The 20,151-nt window shown below is 36.3% G+C and overlaps 1 protein-coding gene across 1 annotated transcript in view; it reads left to right on the forward strand.

Moving 5' to 3' along the window:
- The window catches only part of LOC127432555 (tetratricopeptide repeat protein 28-like), a 369,621-nt gene that overhangs the window by 237,921 nt on the left and 111,549 nt on the right, over window positions 1-20,151 (forward strand). Inside the window, exons 4-5 of the mRNA XM_051683773.1 lie at window positions 5,462-5,734; window positions 8,745-8,875. Of these exons, the coding sequence (XP_051539733.1) occupies window positions 5,462-5,734; window positions 8,745-8,875 (404 nt within the window). The remainder of the gene's footprint in view (window positions 1-5,461; window positions 5,735-8,744; window positions 8,876-20,151) is intronic.

The following is a 20,151-nucleotide window of genomic DNA, read 5'->3' on the forward strand; positions in this document are numbered from 1 at the left end:
AAAGAGGACTTTGGACCACTGGGCAACAGTCCAGTTCTTCTTCTCCTTAGCCCAGGTAAGACGCCTCTGACGATGTCTGTGGTTCAGGAGTGGCTTAACAAGAGGAATACGACAACTGTAGCCAAATTCCTTGACACGTCTGTGTGTGGTGGCTCTTGATGCCTTGACCCCAGCCTCAGTCCATTCCTTGTGAAGTTCACCCAAATTCTTGAATCGATTTTGCTTGACAATCCTCATAAGGCTGCGGTTCTCTCGGTTAGTTGTGCATCTTTTTCTTCCACACTTTTTCCTTCCACTCAACTTTCTGTTAACACGCTTGGATACAGCACTCTGTGAACAGCCAGCTTCTTTGGCAATGAATGTCTGTGGCTTACCCTCCTTGTGAAGGGTGTCAATGATTGTCTTCTGGACAACTGTCAGATCAGCAGTCTTCCCCATGATTGTGTAGCCTAGTGAACCAAACTGAGAGACCATTTTGAAGGCTCAGGAAACCTTTGCAGGTGTTTTGAGTTGATTAGCTGATTGGCATGTCACCATATTCTAATTTGTTGAGATAGTGAATTGGTGGGTTTTTGTTAAATGTGAGCCAAAATCATCACAATTAAAAGAACCAAAGACTTAAACTACTTCAGTCTGTGTGCACTGAATTTATTTAATACACGAGTTTCACAATTTGAGTTGAATTACTGAAATAAATGAACTTTTCCACGACATTCTAATTTATTGAGATGCACCTGTATATATATATATATATATATATATATATATACCAAATCCAAACATTTTACTCTCTCTAAATTCTTCCACTGGCACCTTTTGCAGTGACCTAAAAATCACTCTACGACAACAGGTGGAAAAATACCAATACAAATTAGATCATAAATACAAATGTAAATATAAACATAACAATAATAATAGTTGAAAAATAAACCATGATCTGTAGAAATTTTAACACAAATCTCTTACATTTTTGTTTCATAAAAAGGCCTTATATGCCATACCTTGCCTCTATAGGTATTGTGCATGCACAAAAAGTAACTGAAGCAACAAAAGGGACAATTTTGTCTTGATTTAGTGACAAAAATGTCTTGATTTAACAACAGATATTTGATTTAGTTACAAAAAGATTTGCTAGATTTGTTGTTGTAACAAAATGTCCCAATTTTGTTAGATTTATTAAAAGAAAAGCCAATTTTTACAGATTTATCCACCTAAATTAGCATTTTACAAAGTAGTGCAGCTTACAAAAAAATCTCATTTTTATACATTTGAAGATTAATAAATGTAATATTTATATTACCTATTTGAGATTATGTGTGTATGTATATATATATATATATATATATATATATATAAATAAAAAAACAGCATTATTGTTGTAATTGCTCCATTGCACCAGTTTATTGTGATCATCAAAAGTCTGAGGACGCAAAGCTACACATATGATCAAGTGCAAATCCAACAGCTCATCACACAAGCTTTCCAATGGAATAGACCTGATCTTTTTAGAAAAGCATATACACTAGTGCTGGTAAATTTAACGTGTTAATTGAAGTATTTTTAAAAGTAAGTATTTTTATACAATTAATGCAGTATCTGTTTTTTTCTCTTCCTGATCCTTCACAAGTTGGGAGAAAGGTGCCTCAGGTTGTTCCTGGCAGGCTACTCAGCCTTACTGGCTCCATATGATTAGGATTAGGGTGGGGGTGAGGTCAGGGCACCTGCTGCCTGTCTGGAACAAACAGAGGCACCTTTGTACAATGGGCGAAACTTCACTAATGTTTTTCCCCACTTTCTGTGGCTAATTAGCATATATACATTTTCACGCAGGACTGCACATCCTAGCACAGAAACGTATTGTGTGAAGCAGTGCATGTTTCGTTACACGTGACGCATGTCCCGGGAATTCTAAACATGGGTGCGGATTTACTGCACGGAGAATGGAGACTTCGCGTGAACCAGGCTTGTGAGAGTATAATGGATGTAAATGCACAACTACTGTTGTCTGACCAGCAAAAAAAAAAACATTTGAACATGTACATTTTATTTAAAATAAATGATGACTAACCAATTTCTTGCGAATTCTTTAAGACAAAGTATAAATATATTTATGATGATTTTTTTTAATGTTTGTTGTAAGATATCATGTACCATAATCGCGATTAATTACAGAAAATTGTGCGATTAATTAGTTTAAAAAACATTATCGATTCCCAGCCTTAATATACACACATTACATACAGAGAATTACAGAAGAATCCTGCAAACTTTTCTAAAAAGAACAGATATGGTTTTAACTCCCTCTTGATGTGTTTTAAGCTCTTCCCAGTGGTATAAACAGGATGCATTAACTCGGCGTCTACCGGAAATATGTTTTTTTGCTACAGGGAATACTAGAACACATCCGAACGCTTTGCAACTTATAGACATGGAAATCCACTCCGGCTTAGACCAGAAATGGAAAATGTAAATAGACTACAAGAAAATAAACAGAATGAAATGCAGGTGGGTGTTGTTGTCAGTCACAGTTAATATTTCTTTATTTAGCCGAGTCGTCTCACGGGACGGCAGACAGACTCGTCAAAGCTTCTATCTCACGTGACAAAGCCTCTAGACAGGAGAGAGAGATAGAAAAGCATCAGAGAGGAAGGAAAGATAGGCACCCAGAGGCTCGTCATTAAAATCTCTTCATTGCGACGGGCTGCATAGGCACTTTAGCACTCGTGTTTATCATGCCAATGTCTGTTGTTTAACTGCATTCACAGCTCACACACACAAACACATGTTGATGCAGCTATCCTTATGAGGACCCTCCATAGACATAATGATTTTTATCCTGTATGAACTATAGATTCTATCCCCTAACCCTAACCCTACCCCTAAACCTAACCCTCACAAAAAACTTTCTGCATTTTTACATTTTCAATAAAACATCATTTAGTATGTTTTTTTAAGTGATTTGAATTATGGGGACACTAGAAATGTCCTCATAAACCACATTTATAGCATAATACCCTTGTAATTACCAGTTTATAACCTAAAAAAAGTCCTCGTAAACCACTTAAACCTGCACACACACACACACACACACACACACACACCCAAGCCAAAGAGTTTCTCACAACTTAGATTAACGCAACTTGTAGAACTGTCATGTTTAATGTAATTACGTGATATGAATGTTAACAACAACACTGCAAACCCTACGGAAGTTCACGCCTGCCGGCTACATGAGTCAAGGGATTTAGACCTGTTGGAATTCACACATCGTTTCCGGTTGTGTCTATTTACCATGTGGAGATTCGTTCATGCTGAATTAGTGCAAGTTGTCCTGAGTTGTGATGTGTGTGTGTACAAGATGAAAGATTGCTGAATTAGCTATCAAACACAGACCCAGAAGGACAGTGAGAAATATATTTCATAGGTACGATACAGAAGAAGGGGAAGGGCTGATAAAAAAAGGACCTTTGTGGGTCCCACAGGGCAGTGGGTGACACTCTACTGTGGCCCGTTGTGATTTATGACAGTGTGTGCGTTTTCACTCTTTAACGGTGTTTCCTTCGCTACACTAGAGGTCACCTCTACACATATGGTGCATTTCAGTCTCTGCTTTATACTGTAATTCTTACTGCCGGTAACTTGTATGATTATTTGAAGAATAAGCGTGAAAATGTTATTGAGCATCTTTCACAGGAAGGTCTGTTTGAGTCTGTGAATATGACACATGAATTATCACCTCTGCTTGTGCAAACAAAAGATGTTTCGCAGAACACGGCGTGTCACGCTTACAGTCGTTTGTAATGTGTTTGCACAGTAAAGAGCTTGTGTTTAACCTACTGAATTACATTTTTACAATGTTTGTGATGTAGACAGAGTATTTATAGAATACAGGATGAGTTGGCTAATGATAACCTGACAGCTTTTGTCATTTTGTCAGATTTATAAAAAAAAAAAAAAAGAATTGCCCAATGTTGTTTAATTTAGGAACAAAAAAGCTAATTTCTCAGATTTAGTGACAAAAATACCACATTTAGTATCACAAATGGACACATTTTGTTAGATTAATAAACAAATAGGCCAATTGTGTCAGATTTTGCAACAAAAAAGCAAAAGAATTAATCAAAATTGGGCAGTTTTTGATTTTGTTTAATTTACTGTTTATTTTTTATTTTTTGTTATTAAAGGCAAAAAAAAATTCACATTTAGTGACAAAACTGCCTCATTTTGTGACAAAGATGTCCAATTTTGTTCGATTTAGCATAAAAAATTACCCAGTTCTTTTAGATTTAGCAATAAAAATGCACATTTTGTCAGATTTGGCAAGAAAAAATGTCACATTTTGTTTAAGTAACAAAAAGGCGAATTTTGTCATATTTAGTGACAAAACTGCCTCATTTTGTGACAAAAATGGCCACATGTACATTCATGCTTTTGGCAGACTGTTTTCTCGAAGGCGACTTGCAGTGCATTCAGTGTATACATTTTATATTTATGTAGTCATATTTAGCAGCAAAAATTGCCCAATTTTCTTAAATTTAGCAACAAATATGGACATTTTGTTAGATTTAACAACAAAAATACCTTTTTTCAGATTTAGCAACAAAAACAACCTGATTTATCGGCAAACATGGCCAAAGTTTGTCAGATTTAGCATCATAAAATGACCTAATTTCATGTAAAAAAAATAATAATAATAAAATAATAATAATAAATGGCCCAATTTTGTCAGATTTAGCAACAAAAAATTACCTAATTTCATGTGAACTTTTAAAAAATAAAAAATAAAATAAAAATACAAAAATTGCCCAATTTTGTCAGATTTAGCAACATAAAATGACCTAATTTCTTGTAAAAAAATGTTTTGCCAATTTTGTCAGATTTAGCAACAAAAACAACCTGATTTATCGGCAAACATGGCCAAAGTTTGTCAGATTTAGCAACATAAAATGACCTAATTTCATGTAAAAAAATAAAAATAAAATAATAATAATAAATGGCCCAATTTAGTCAGATTTAGCAACAAAAAATTACCTAATTTCATGTGAATTTTTTTTTAAAAATAAATAAAATTAAAATACAAAAATTGCCCAATTTTGTCAGATTTAGCAACATAAAATGACCTAATTTCTTGTAAAAAAAATTTTTGCCAATTTTGTCAGATTTAGCAACAAAAACAACCTGATTTATTGGAAAACATGGCCAAAGTTTGTCAGATTTAGCAACATAAATTGCCCAATTTTGTTAGATTTAGCAAAAAAAAAAAAGAAAAAAAGGTGTGTATTTAAAGATGTATTTTCTTTTTTTATATGTATTTTTTAATTATTGTTAACCATAAGTATAAAAATGTTTTCAACCGATTTATAAAAAAATTGCAAAATTGAGCAGTTTTTACCTTACAAGGCTTTAATGTTTAGCTTTTCTAATTTTTTTTTCTCCCTTGTTGAAATCTCTTCCTTCACAGAATCTTTGGAGCCCACCTACCAGCAGCTGCAGAAGATGAAGCTGGACAAGAGTCCGTTTGTAGTTGTGTCTGTGATTGGTCAAGAGCTTCTGACCGCCTCCCATCACGGCGCCTCAGTGGTCGTTCTGGAAGCAGCGTTGAAGATTGGCACCTGCAGCCTCAAACTGCGCGGCTCTGTTTTCTCCGCCCTCAGCAGCGCCTTCTGGTCGTTGGGCAACACGGAGAAGAGCACCGCTTACATGCAACAAGACCTGGAAGTGGCCAAAACTTTAGGTGACTTTCGATTTGACGATTTGACAACGTCTTGGACAAAAGATTGAATGTTTGAAGACCTGAAAAGGGCCACATTCTACCCTGTTGTTGCATTTTACCCCTTAAAATCCACTTGTTCTGTGCAACATAAACAGTGATCATTTTGTTTTTTATGACCATTTGCGACTGGCAATTTCCGTTGCTGGACCTGTAAAACTACTCACAACCCAATTTACTTCTGTAATGTGATATTTACATCATACACAACCTGTATAGTTGAACACAACCTGTTTTTGAGAAACGTGTAGCTTCTATCCTTTCTGTCCTGAGGAAACGGTTCTGAGAGCGTTAAAAACGGCATCTCCACTTCAGTGATGGACGTTCAAGTGACCTTGTTCATAAAAGGTTTTGGCACCTTTTCTTAAAGTTAATTATTTTGACTATCCGAACCCATGCTAATTAGGTCTTCATGGGATGTTTTTAAGGAAAAGTTGCTTCGCCTTTTCTCAAATTGCCACAGTATACACTTCACTAGTTTTTGTTGTCGAACAGGAAAAGTGTTAATTCTTAACATCACAGCGCTTTCAGGCAATCTTAAATATTCTCCTCATGGCTCTTGAATGTCAGAGGTTTTACAGCTTGACTTTTAAGTCATGAAAGCCTTTTAGAGACGACAATTTCTCACCCAGTCTATCTGTTTCTCTCACATGCGTTGATGCATCTGAACAGCGAATGTTTCTGTTGGAGGTTCAGCTCTCGTATTTAACACATTAGAGGTCTCGCTCACCTTAGCGCTCCCTCGCTCTGTTTTTCTATCCTTTTCTCTTCTGTCTTGTCAGAGAGGTTGATTACACTCAGGATGAAAGACTAATAGAACAGGTGCTGGGACGCATGAGCACTACTGCCATGATGTCATCGCTGAGTAATCTTATAGTTTGGGCCCTTGGATGAACTTGACCTCAGATTCACGTCTTCAGATATTCACTCGAGTTAAAAAACCTCTCAAGCTTTAAAACAATAGTTCACTCAGAAATGACAATTCTGTCATCATGTACAACTTTTCCAGATTCGTGTGACTAACTTTCTTCTGTGGAACACAATTTTGGCAGATTTAGCTACAAGTTTAGACTCATTGTATCAGAATTAGAAAAACAAGCTGCAATTTTGTCAAATTTTGCAATAAATCCAGTGTAATTTTATCAGATTTCATAAAAAAAGGCTTTTGTAAAATTTAGCAACAAATTGTGCCTAATTTGATCAGATTTAGCAACAAATTCAGTCTAATTTTATAATTTCTTTAACAAAAAAAACATACTTTTGTTAGATTTAGTAAAAAAGGCATAATTTTATCAGATTTAGCAACAAGTTCAGCCTAATTTTATGTGTTTTTAACAAAGAAACCAAACATACTTTTGATAGATTTGGCAAAAAAGGCTTAATTTTATCAGCTTTAGAAACATATTCAGCCTAAATTATCAGATTTAGCAGGAAAAGGCTTTACATCAGGTTTAGCTACAAATTTAGTGTAATTTTCATCAGATTTTGCTAATAAGGCTTCATTTGGTTAGATTAACTACAAATTTAGACTCATCGTATCAGAATTAGAAAAACAAGCTGCAATTTTGTAAAATTGTGCAATAAATCCAGTGTAATTGTATCAGATTTCGTAAAAAAGGCTTAATTTAGCAACAAATTCAGCCTAATTTTATCAGTTTTTATAAAGAAATGTGTACTTTTGTTAGATTTAGCAAAAAAGTCTTAATTTTGTAAAAAATGTAGCAACAAATTGTGCCTGATTTTATCAGATTTAGAAATAAAGGCTTAATTTGGTGAGATTTAGCAATACATTCAACATATGTTTTATCAGATTTAGTAAAAATGCTTAATTTTATCAGATTTAGCTAAATAAATAAAATATCATCACAATTTTATCAGATTTAGTAAAAATGCTTCATTTTGTCAGATTTAGCAAAATAAAAAATAAAAAAATCATCACAATTTTATCAGATTTAGCAAAAAAAAATATAATCACAATTTTATCAGATTTAGTAAAAATGCTTACTTTTGTCAGATTTAGCTAAATAAATAAATAAATACATAAAAAATCATCACAGTTTTATCAGATTTAGTAAAAAATGCTTACTTTTGTCAGATTTAGCTAAATAAATAAATAAAAAAATAAATAATCTTCACAGTTTTATCAGATTTAGAAATAAAGGCTTAATTTGGTGAGATTTAGCAATAAATTCAACATATGTTTTATCGGATTTAGTAAAAATGCTTAATTTTATCAGATTTAGCTAAATAAATAAATAAAAAATCATCACAATTTTATCAGATTTAGTAAAAAAAAAAAATCATCAGAATTTTATCAGATTTAGTAAAAATGCTTAATTTTATCAGATTTAGAAACATATTCAGCCTAAATTATCAGATTTAGCAGGAAAAGGCTTTACATCAGGTTTAGCTACAAATTTAGTGTAATTTTCATCAGATTTTGCTAATAAGGCTTCATTTGGTTAGATTAACTACAAATTCAGTGTTTTGTTCGATTTAGATCATCTAAATGATCATTTTATAAAGAAATGTTCAGATACATTTTTAAGTTACATATTTGAAGTTTAATAAGTGTAAGATTTTTATTAAATCGTTTAGATCCATTTTTAGATGTAAGGATTAGATTTAACATTATTTATTATGAATTCACAAAAGTGAATGGGGAAGAATGTTTTCAAGCTCCAAAGAGGACAAAAAGCATCCTTAAAATACCATAAAAGTAGTTCATATGACTTGTGTTTTTATGTTGCATTTTGGAAAATGCTAGCAGGTTTGTTGCCGTTCCAAGATTAGGATCTTCACCAGCTTCAACCAGCTAGATGTATGTAAAACCACCTGAAGCTGTTTTTTGTGGATTTTACAGGGGTCAAACCTCAAGTTTGTGAAGATTGTGAACACTTTTTCATACAGATGTAGTTTTGTCAGATTCAAGTATGTATGGAAACCATCCGACCTCACTTGTGTTCTCTCTCAGGTGACCAGTCAGGTGAGTGTCGCGCTCACGGTAACCTGGGGTCGGCTTTCTTCTCTAAGGGGAATTATCGCGAGGCTTTGAGCAACCACAGACACCAGCTCATCCTGGCCATGAAACTCAAGGACAGAGAGGTAAGCAGCTACTAACAGACCCCTGTGTGTGTGTGTGTGTGTGTGTGTGTGTTTTCTGGAGTGTGTGTGGCCATATCTTCACCTCAAACGGGAATAAATGTACCGGATTGCTTTATCAGTGGCCCAGGACTCGTCTCACAACGTGACGGATGTTTTTGTCAAAACTGCAGGGCAGACTCACCACTCTCTGTCGCATTTGTGGACGCTCGTTTCTCTTATATGTCTTCTTTCAGCTCGGAGTCTATCTGTTCTGATGCACTGTTGAGAAAACACACCGAATATGCTACTTGGGTGAATCCCACGAATATATTTCCAGGTCACATTTCACACCAACATCAGTACAATAAAACAAATACAAATAAAATAGCAATACTTTTCTCGATGAAAAGGAATCTCATTTCTGATTAAGATCTGATTTTCATATGACTAACTTTCTTCCGTGGAACACAAAAGTTAGCACAATTTTGGCAGATTTAGCAACAAATTCAGCCTAATTTTATCATTTTATTTATTTTTTTTTTAAATGGTAACTTTGTTAGATTTAGCAAAAAAGGCTTAAAGGAATATTCCGGGTTCAATACAAGTTTAGCTCTATCGACAGCATTTGTGGCATAATGTTGAATACCACAACAATTAATTTCAACTTTTAAAAAAGCAGAAATTTGAGGTTCCAGTGAGACACTTACAATGGAAGTCAATGGGGGCCAATTTTTGAACGTTAATACACTCACTGTTTCAAAATTATAGCAACAAGACAGAAAGGATATGAGTGTAAACATGATTTTAGTGTGATAAAATCACTTAAAAACCTTTTCTGTGTAAAGTTAAAGCCATTTTTACAACTTCATTACCGTGAAGAAGTAATGTCAACAAACCCTAAAACCCTAAATGACTGTAAAAATGACAATTTAAACAACTTTACAGCTCAAATAACACATGAGTTTTATCAGAAGAATTAATGTAAGTGCTTTTATAAAATTATAAGCTTCACATTTCTGCCTTTAAACCCTCCAAAAATTTGGCCCCATTGACTTCCATTGTAAGTGCCTCACTGTAACCTCCATTTTTTAAAAGAAAATGAGGGACGAGTTGAAATAAATTTTTTGTGGTATTCAACATTATGCAATAAATGCTGTCGATTGAGCTCAACTTGTATTGAACCCAGAACATTCCTTTAATTTGACAAATTTAGCAACAAATTGAGCCTTTAAGGGTTTAACTTTATCAGCCATTTTTACAGTAAAATGCTGTAATACAATGTGTTTTTTTAATCAGGCACAACATATACGACCATGACCTATAAATACTTTACTATTTAAAGGTGATGTTTGTCATTTTTGTGCCTCTTGTATATGTATTTCAACAGAAAAACGGCACACTTCAGCTTTAAATAAAATGTTATTATATATACATATATTACAAAAATGAAAACTAGATTTTTTTGGCATTACTGTAATAAGAATTTGGGGTGAAATGTCTTTAATTATCATGAAAATAATGCCACAATGAAAAAATATGTGAATAGTCCTAAAAAAAAAAAAAAAGCTTTATTTTCTTAAAGCAAAATATTTCTTATTTCTTTCTTTTGATTTTGGGGTGAAATATGACCCCAGACATGTTCTTGACAGGTTTTGTGAGATTCACCCACGTTGTGAAAAATCAACACACACACACACAAACACACTGGCTGTATTTAATGAGCACACAGCGTCTCGTGGTGTTATCAGTTTATGCCGTGTCCACTGAGCTCTCATCTTTATCTGATTCATATCACTTTAAGAAATGGAAAGGATGAAGAAAACGATATACTCTGCTTTTGTGTGTTTGCATCGTGAATGTGTGTGCGTGATTGCTCTGTGGTTTTCCATGTGTACTGAGTGTGTGTGTGTGTGTGTGTGTGTGTGTACAGAAATAGAAACACTGCATCCACACATCTGTTCTGTTCTTTCTTCTGTTCATTACTCACTGTAATCTTGAGAAAGTAGCCGTGGCCCTGACTGCATTTCTGCATCTATTAAAGTCAACATGGAACGGCATTCATAAAGCATTTAATTTCTGAAATGTGACGTATTTCAGAGTGAAACAGAATATTCTATGGAAATAACGTACGGCTGGACTTGATTTTATCCATCAGGCTTTGATTGGATGGGGAAAAGTAGACTGTGAAATTATTAGTTAATATATTTTTGCCCCGCCCACACGGCCTTGATGACATCATCAGAAAAGGAAAGTTGTTTCAGAAGTGGAGATGTCATTACATTTTTATAAAATATTACAAAAACTTGGACAGCTTCTTAGAGTCAACTAACCACCCAGCAAAATAACAGAGTAGTCAGTTACACGCCGGGACTGTGTTTACCTATGTAAATGACCTAACGTTTTCCACTAATTTCAGCAATTTAAAAACATTTATGAATAATTCCAAACCATGTCTGTCATGTTGACCGATAAAATACAAGAAAGAAAACTAATTTAACCATAATGTGTCAATTTTCAGTTAAAGCATATTTTCTGTACGTGGTATCTGTGCCACATACATTAAACTAACTGAGTACTTGACTAGTTGGTGCAATCCCTTAAACATTTTATTTCTTTTTTGGGGGGATTTTTTCCCCTTTATCTCCCAATTTGGAACGGCCAATTCCCAATGTGCTTTTAAGTCCTCGTGGTGGCATAGTGATTCGCCTCAGTCTGGGTGGCGGAGGACGAATCCCAGTTGCCTCCGCATCTGAGACAATCAACCCGCGCATCTTATCACGTGGCTTGTTGAGCACGTTGCTACTGAGACATGGTGCATGTGGAGGCTTCACGCCATCCACCGCGGCAACCACGCTCAACTCACCACGCGCCCCACCGAGAACAAACCACATTATAGCGACCACGAGGAGTTTACCCCATGTGAGTCTACCCTCCCTAGCAACCAGGCCAATTTGGTTGCTTAGGAGATCTGGCTGGTGTCACTCAGCACGCCCTGGGATTCGAACTAGCAAGCTAGCGAACTCTAGGGGTGGTAGCCTGTGTATTTTACCACTGAGCTACCCAGGCCCCCAACATTTTATTTCTTTAGAATAAAATGCACTGATTACATGTGTCAAAATCAAATCACTTTATCAAATCACTTTATTGCCTATTGTGACGGCAATCATAATGTTTTGAGGTAAAAAGCACCATCGCATGAGCCATGAGTTGTTGGACCTCTCAAATAAACAGAGCAATGCTACAAATGAAAGCACATTCATATAGTCACTGTAATGTCGACACTTATGAGCAGTTTGTTGTCATATCAGTTACTAGAGGTAGACCAATATATCGGTTTTACGATTAATCGGTGCTGATAGTTGCCTTTTGGAAATATCGGTTATCTGCAGAAATCTATGCCGATGGTTGCGATTAGTTTTTTTTTTCTTTTTTCATTGTGTCTCCAACTTCATATCTTGTGAATAATATAAACCTTATTCCTCATTAAACCTCATCTGGTGAAGTATATATACACAAAACCCTTCATATGGTGAATATATAGGCTTTAAAAAGCTTAACTTTGTAAATGCTTTAATATAGAGCATTGTAATGCAGCCGAGTCTCCATCATTTCAAAATAAGAGTCCCTGGTGTGTTTCAGGCTTGTTTATGGTTAAAAATCCCACATTATGCACTAAATCTTAATTTGTTTCTGGTTATCATTGGGATTTTTGGTTGCACAATAAACTGTATCTGGGATTTTATTCATTTTAGACTCTTGTAGCATCTATGTCTGTACCCGTCTTTGTACGGAAAGAATATACAGGTGCATCTCAATAAATTAGAATGTCGTGGAAAAGTTCATTTATTTCAGTAATTCAACTCAAATTGTGAAACTCCTGTATTAAATAAATTCAGTGCACACAGACTGAAGTAGTTTAAGTCTTTGGTTCTTTTAATTGTGATGATTTTGGCTCACATTTAACAAAAACCCACCAATTCACTATCTCAAAAAATTAGAATACATCATAAGACCAATAAAAAAAACATTTTTAGTGAATTGTTGGCCTTCTGGAAAGTATGTTCATTTACTGTATATGTACTCAGTACTTGGTAGGGGCTCCTTTTGCTTTAATTACTGCCTCAATTCGGCGTGGCATGGAGGTGATCAGTTTGTGGCACTGCTGAGGTGGTATGGAAGCCCAGGTTTCTTTGACAGTGGCCTTCAGCTCATCTGCATTTTTTGGTCTCTTGTTTCTCATTTTCCTCTTGACAATACCCCATAGATTCTCTATGGGGTTCAGGTCTGGTGAGTTTGCTGGCCAGTCAAGCACACCAACACCATGGTCATTTAACCAACTTTTGGTGCTTTTGGCAGTGTGGGCAGGTGCCAAATCCTGCTGGAAAATGAAATCAGCATCTTTAAAAAGCTGGTCAGTAGAAGGAAGCCTGAAGTGCTCCAAAATTTCTTGGTAAACGGGTGCAGTGACTTTGGTTTTCAAAAAACACAATGGACCAACACCAGCAGATGACATTGCACCCCAAATCATCACAGACTGTGGAAACTTAACACTGGACTTCAAGCAACTTGGGCTATGAGCTTCTCCACCCTTCCTCCAGACTCTAGGACCTTGGTTTCCAAATGAAATACAAAACTTGCTCTCATCTGAAAAGAGGACTTTGGACCACTGGGCAACAGTCCAGTTCTTCTTCTCCTTAGCCCAGGTAAGACGCCTCTGACGTTGTCTGTGGTTCAGGAGTGGCTTAACAAGAGGAATACGACAACTGTAGCCAAATTCCTTGACACGTCTGTGTGTGGTGGCTCTTGATGCCTTGACCCCAGCCTCAGTCCATTCCTTGTGAAGTTCACCCAAATTCTTGAATCGATTTTGCTTGACAATCCTCATAAGGCTGCGGTTCTCTCGGTTGGTTGTGCATCTTTTTCTTCCACACTTTTTCCTTCCACTCAACTTTCTGTTAACATGCTTGGATACAGCACTCTGTGAACAGCCAGCTTCTTTGACAATGAATGTTTGTGGCTTACCCTCCTTGTGAAGGGTGTCAATGATTGTCTTCTGGACAACTGTCAGATCAGCAGTCTTCCCCATGATTGTGTAGCCTAGTGAACCAAACTGAGAGACCATTTTGAAGGCTCAGGAAACCTTTGCAGGTGTTTTGAGTTGATTAGCTGATTGGCATGTCACCATAATTTTGGTGAGATAGTGAATTGGTGGGTTTTTGTTAAATGTGAGCCAAAATCATCACAATTAAAAGAACCAAAGACTTAAACTACTTCAGTCTGTGTGCATTGAATTTATTTAATACACGAGTTTCACAATTTGAGTTGAATTATTGAAATAAATGAACTTTTCCACGACATTCTAATTTATCGAGATGTACCTGTATATAGATATTTGTAATTCTCTAACTCGATTAATCAAAAACTATTTGCCGATTAATCGGTTATCTGCTTTTTCAACCACCTTAGTTATCGTATCGGCGAAATCCACTATCAGTCGACCTCTAATCTGTTAGAAGAGTTTCAGGGGGCAGTGTTTCTCAGGTCTCCTGATTTAAAAGGAGAAATAAAGGTACTGGTTTTCAGGGAATTAAAGTTAAGCAGAAAGATGTAGAAGCTGCTATGTTGCAGTACGTTGTGTGCGTGTGAGAGAGAAATCTGTTGTGATGGATCATCTGTTTAGGAGTGTTTGTGTATCAGGGAGAAATTGTGTGAGTGTGAGAGCAGTACTGATGGATTTTGTGTAACACGCATTGGCGCAGCCCCCAGTGAAATCTGTTGTCTAATGGCATCATCTCATCTGCAGCACCAGAGCTTGTTTGGTAAACACTCATGACCCATCAGACTAATTACCCAGAATCCCCCCTTCTCACATAATACCACTGTAGCACACACAAATCTTACATCTTAGTAAAGCAACACACTCTCAATATAATTTCCTATCCTGTATTTCACATTAAAGGCTTAGTTCACCCAAAACTGAAAATTCTCTCATAATTTACTCACCATCATGATATCCCAGGTGTGTATAACTTTCTTTCTTCAGCAGAACACATTTGAAGAAAAATTGAAAAAATATCTCAGCTCAGTAGTTCCTTAAAATGCAAGTGGATGGTGAGCCAACTTTTGAAGCTCCAAAAATCACAAATAGTCAGCATAAACATCATCCATACGACACCAGCAATTAAGTTAATGTCTTCTAAAGCGACACGATTGCTTTTGGTGCATAAAAAGATCAATATTTAAGTACTTTTTTTAACTCTGAATCATGCTTCTGGTCAGTACGCACGTGTGATGTAATCGCATTGGCATGTGTGACACACATGGAAGAGCAGCGCTGTTTACAACTGAGTAGGAGGAACGCTGTTGTTATGAGATTGCTTTGTATTTTGGTTGGTTTGGCTGTTGGTTGGAGACCTGATGCACGTTCGATCTCAAAACAGTGTGCACCGTTTTGCTACGGTTTCCGGGTTGAACGACATGTTTCCTTGAAACGGTGTGCAATGGGCTTTGAGGTACGTTTTCCCTTGTTTGGTGGGTGTGTCAGAGGTGTTACCCAATCAGCAGCGACATGTATATAAACCCTGCCGTATTAAAAAGGCAGTGCGCGCAATGGATCCAACTAAAGTCCAGATATGTCCACTGCAGCTTGGTGTATGCAACAATTGAAGACATTACAAGATATGTTTGCCTTGTCATCCTGAAATGCGAGGCAAATGTTGGATCACCATAATTAGGAACCACAGTTTCCACATATCCCTTCACTCGATTGGGATGTTCTCTGCTATTCTGGACGGCAAGGGCAGTGATTGTAACATCGAGTGTATTTTGTAGTATTAAACACGTATTTAAACCGATTTCATCAGGCTCTGAAAATTCTTCGAAAAGAACGCAAAGAATGGCCTTCTCAGCTGCCATAGTTGCAATGCTTGCGTAACACAACAGGGTGTTCAACGCACCACCGTTTCCTTTTAAATAAATGTTTTGCTACGTTTTGTTGGGGCTGAATGTGCCCCTGATCAACCTCCAGTTACTCTTGACACACCCCTTTTCTGACCTAATCAAACTGATCCACTACTCATTGTCAGCAGCTGTGCTGCTGAGCAGGCAGGAGATAAATCCTGTGTTTTCAGCATAGCAGGGTGAGTAGATTGTGTGGTTGTAGCAGCTAACATAACACCTTTTAGAATAGTATTTTCAGTATATTTTGTAAGTGTAAAACATTTTTTTTCTTTTATTTCCCTCGTTTTGTCCCATCTGAGCAGCTATGGTATGGGTTGTAACACTGTACACACAGCTTGGTTGATTTTGGTTTAGATCTGGATTTATCTGTTTCTTTACTCACAATGGTGCATTTGTGTGCTTATCCTGGATGTCTCAACTGAGAGACTGCGTGAACTCAGCGCTCTCATGAACGCGCATACTGCTGCTGACCGGAAGCGATGATTGAGAGTTAAAAAGTACATAAATATTGATCTTTTTCACACCATAAGTGATAGTGATTAATGTCGCTTTAGAAGACATTAATTTAACCACTGGAGTCGTAACGATGACATTGATGCTGACTGTCTGTGATTTTTGGAGCTTTAAAAGTCTGATCACCATCCACTTGCATTTTAAGGACCTTCTGAGCTGAGATATTTTTCTGTTTTTCTTCAAATGTGTTCTGGTGATGAAAGAAAGTCATACACACGTAGGATATCATGAGGGTGAGTAAATGATGAGAGAATTTTCATTTTTAGGTGAACTATCCCTTTAAAACAGAAAGATGTTTTATGAAAGGCAAAATGGTTAGTTCACCCAAAGTGTAAAATTCTGTCATTATTTCCTCCAAACTTCCTTGAGGTAAAGCATATCCTGGCCACTCTTTTTTGTTTTTGTTTTTTGGAACGGCACGAGGGTGAGTAAATAAAGACAGAAATTTAATGTTAATGTTTATGTGTGTGTTTGTGTATATATATATTGTATAGTGGACAGTGATTCAAAATGAAGTTACAACGCATATCAATAAAGAATTAGAAATAAAAACAGGTGAAAAGAAGCTACATATGCATGTGTGTGTGAGAGAGAGAGATACCAAACATATACTCCATTACTCTGAAATCCAAACCAATGAGCTCATGTTATTACAGATATAAATTTTTTCACACGTTGCCTCAGGAAATCTCCCCACAGTTCCCAAAAGCACCTTGAGTCTCAGTCGAAACACACATATATATACTGCTGCTCACTTCTCAAATCTCCTTGCCTTCTCGTGTTGAGAGGACGTGGGAGTCGATCTTTGTGTATTCACATTTGCGGTGTCTTCATTTTTCCATGCGACAGATAATGTGTGACATCAGCTCTTTATTCATTTTGTAATGGAATACGATAGAACACTACAGTATGCAGTATAGTAAACAGATCAGCATACATTAGTGAACTCAACAGTACATGTTAAAGTGACACTTTACCCAAAAACAAAAATTATGTCATTATTTAAAAAATTCACAAAATATGATACCCTAACCCGACTCTATTTCTCTGACACAGACTGACAAGAATTCGGAGAAAGGATAAATAAGGATATGTTCGGAATTGCATGCTACTCATACTATTTTTGCAGTATGCAGGTTACATACAGTGTGCAATATGCAAATGTTTTGAATGCATGCAATATACAACCTTAATGTGACAACAATTTTGCATACTACTGTTACTGAAACATTTATTGAATATACTGCACAGAATGTATTGCACTGTTCCATTCCGAACTGTATTTCCGAGATAACTTGATGCTTCTTGCTAACATACACATGCAATGTAGTGATGTCATGTGACAGTGGTGTAGTATACTTACCATCTGAAACATTTATCGTTTAGTACTGTACACTTTTTCACTTTTTTTCGAAAGAGTATGCAGTATACAGTGTGTACTGTGCAGTGCGCAGTATGCTGTTCCATTTTGAACAGTCTTCCCATGATAACTGGACGTCACTTTCTAAAATAAACATGCAATGCAGTGATGTCATATGACAACAGTATAGCATACTACCATCTGAAACATTTATTGTTGCATGGTGCATACTGTTTCACATACTATTTATTTTAGCAGTATTCATGATTTATTGTGCAGTTTGCAATGCACTGTTTCATTCCGAACAGTATTTCCAAAGCTGTGTCCGAAATCGCCCCCTTTCCACTACATAGTGCACTATTTCAGGTGTCTACCATTGTGTGGTAGTGTCCGAATTCTGAGTGCATAACTCATTCCCTACATTCGTTCTCTCATTCTTACCCACAGTGCACTCTGATTTTGAGAGTACTTCCGATTTGAATGATTTTGGACACAGCACAAGATAACCAGATGCTACTTGCTAACATACAGTAAACATGCAATGTAGTGATGTCATGTGACTATGATCAAAGTCTTTCTAGCAAGTCAGTCCACTGTCGGCCATCTTTGGAATGCTCCCAGGAGGCTATTTCCAGTCATGCCGAAACACCGAAATCTCAAAAATGGTTGGTCAACCATCAAAGAGTATATTTTAAATCAGCAGTAAAATCTGACAAAACTGGTATCATAAAGTGTGCTCCTTAACCTCATTTTACACAAAACAATGTTTTTTTTAAAATTCCCGGCTTGTATAGCTAATGCGCATACGTGTTCTCGAGTTGTCTGGCAGGCGATGTCTGTATCTAAAAGGTGATTGGCTCTTTACCTGTAAAGCGGGACTTCCTTTCTACATCTCTGTTAACCATTGGGCACGGGCTCCTTGGTAGAGCATTCCAATTTCTCCCATTCATTTTAATAGAAGTGGCCCGTCTCTGCTAAATAGTCTCTGCTATGATGTAGCATACTACGATCTAAAACATTTATCTCTGCATACTGCACACTTTTTTTTATTGTATTTTTTTTATAATGTGAAATATACAGTGAAGGTATCGAAAAGAATGCAAAAAGAGAAGAAATAATTGGCATGTTCAGAATTGCATACTTCTCATACTCTATCTGCAGTTTGCAGTATACATACAATGTGCAGTATGAGTGCAGCCGGACTGCTTTGCTCCTCACTGAATGATACCTATATCAGCTTGGTCAAAGGAGGGACAAAATTCTCTTAAACTACAAAAAACATGAATAAACCACTAACAAAAGTCTTCATGCATCTACGTTTAATTCAGGATGACTTCAAGGATTTTAACACTAAAACTTCTAGTTAATATAAAGTCATTCTGTTTAATAATTGACCCACAACACTTAACTTAGTTTACTAATTTTAACCACTAATAGTTATAAACATAAATAACTAATATTTGCACTATATTAATTCATTTTCTGTTAGCATAATTTCATGAACAGCTGCTTTGAAACAACGCCTGTTGTGAAAAACGCTATACAAATAACTTTGACTTGACTTGATAGCAAATGTTTTCATTCCATTTCTTCTTTCATTCCCTCTTTGTTTGTCTGTTAAATCATGCTTTTCCTTTCACACAAACATTCGGTCTCATTTCTCAAAAACTGAGATTTTGAAGTGTTCTACAATTGTTACTCTGCAGCAGATCAGCGAGTGTAGTGCAGACCCATGGTTTAATCTCTTTTAGGTAACTTATTGTTCTTATATTCATTAGATGCAGCACTTCAGAAGATGACAGCAGTCGTAATTGGTTTGGTTTCATCTTGTGAAAATGCATTCATTACGCGACAGCTCCTGGCTTCTTTGTGTGGTGAGGATGCAAGCGTGAGCCTGTCTGTAAGCGTGAGCCGCAGTCACTGTCAGTCGCTTAATTAAAGCCAATGTAGAGAGGACATGCTCCATTTGGGACCATTTGAAAATTTCCATCTTCCTCACAGTTAGGGATAAACAACAAGCTGTCATGTGTCTCGACATCCAAAATGAACACTCACAAAATGCGAGTAAAAATTTTAGAGACTTTGGAGAGTAATTAAAAATAAAAATGACTTCTTTAGGAATTGCAATGTAATGTATTGTTTAAATTGCGTTAGGACAATAGTCTAAACCTCGCCCAAGTATTTTTGTTAAAGGTGGTGTGTCATTTTTTTCAGTATTAGAATACTTTCCCATTACTTAGTGTAGAATGCAGATACAACTTTATGAAAGCCTTTTGTGGGTTGACTGTAAACACTGTGGCGCTTCCGAAATATTCCTCTGTTTGTTTGAGCATCCTGATTAGCCCAAAACAGCAACGTTAGCTCAACCAATGACATGAGTTTGGGGAGGGGCTCTCTGTTTGACCTGACCAATGGCAAATGGGGGAGATTTCGGTAAACCTATTTGAAAACTGTCATCAATGGT

This window comes from Myxocyprinus asiaticus, chromosome 42, assembly GCF_019703515.2.
Source record: "Myxocyprinus asiaticus isolate MX2 ecotype Aquarium Trade chromosome 42, UBuf_Myxa_2, whole genome shotgun sequence".
NCBI classification, from domain to species: Eukaryota; Metazoa; Chordata; class Actinopteri; order Cypriniformes; family Catostomidae; genus Myxocyprinus; species Myxocyprinus asiaticus.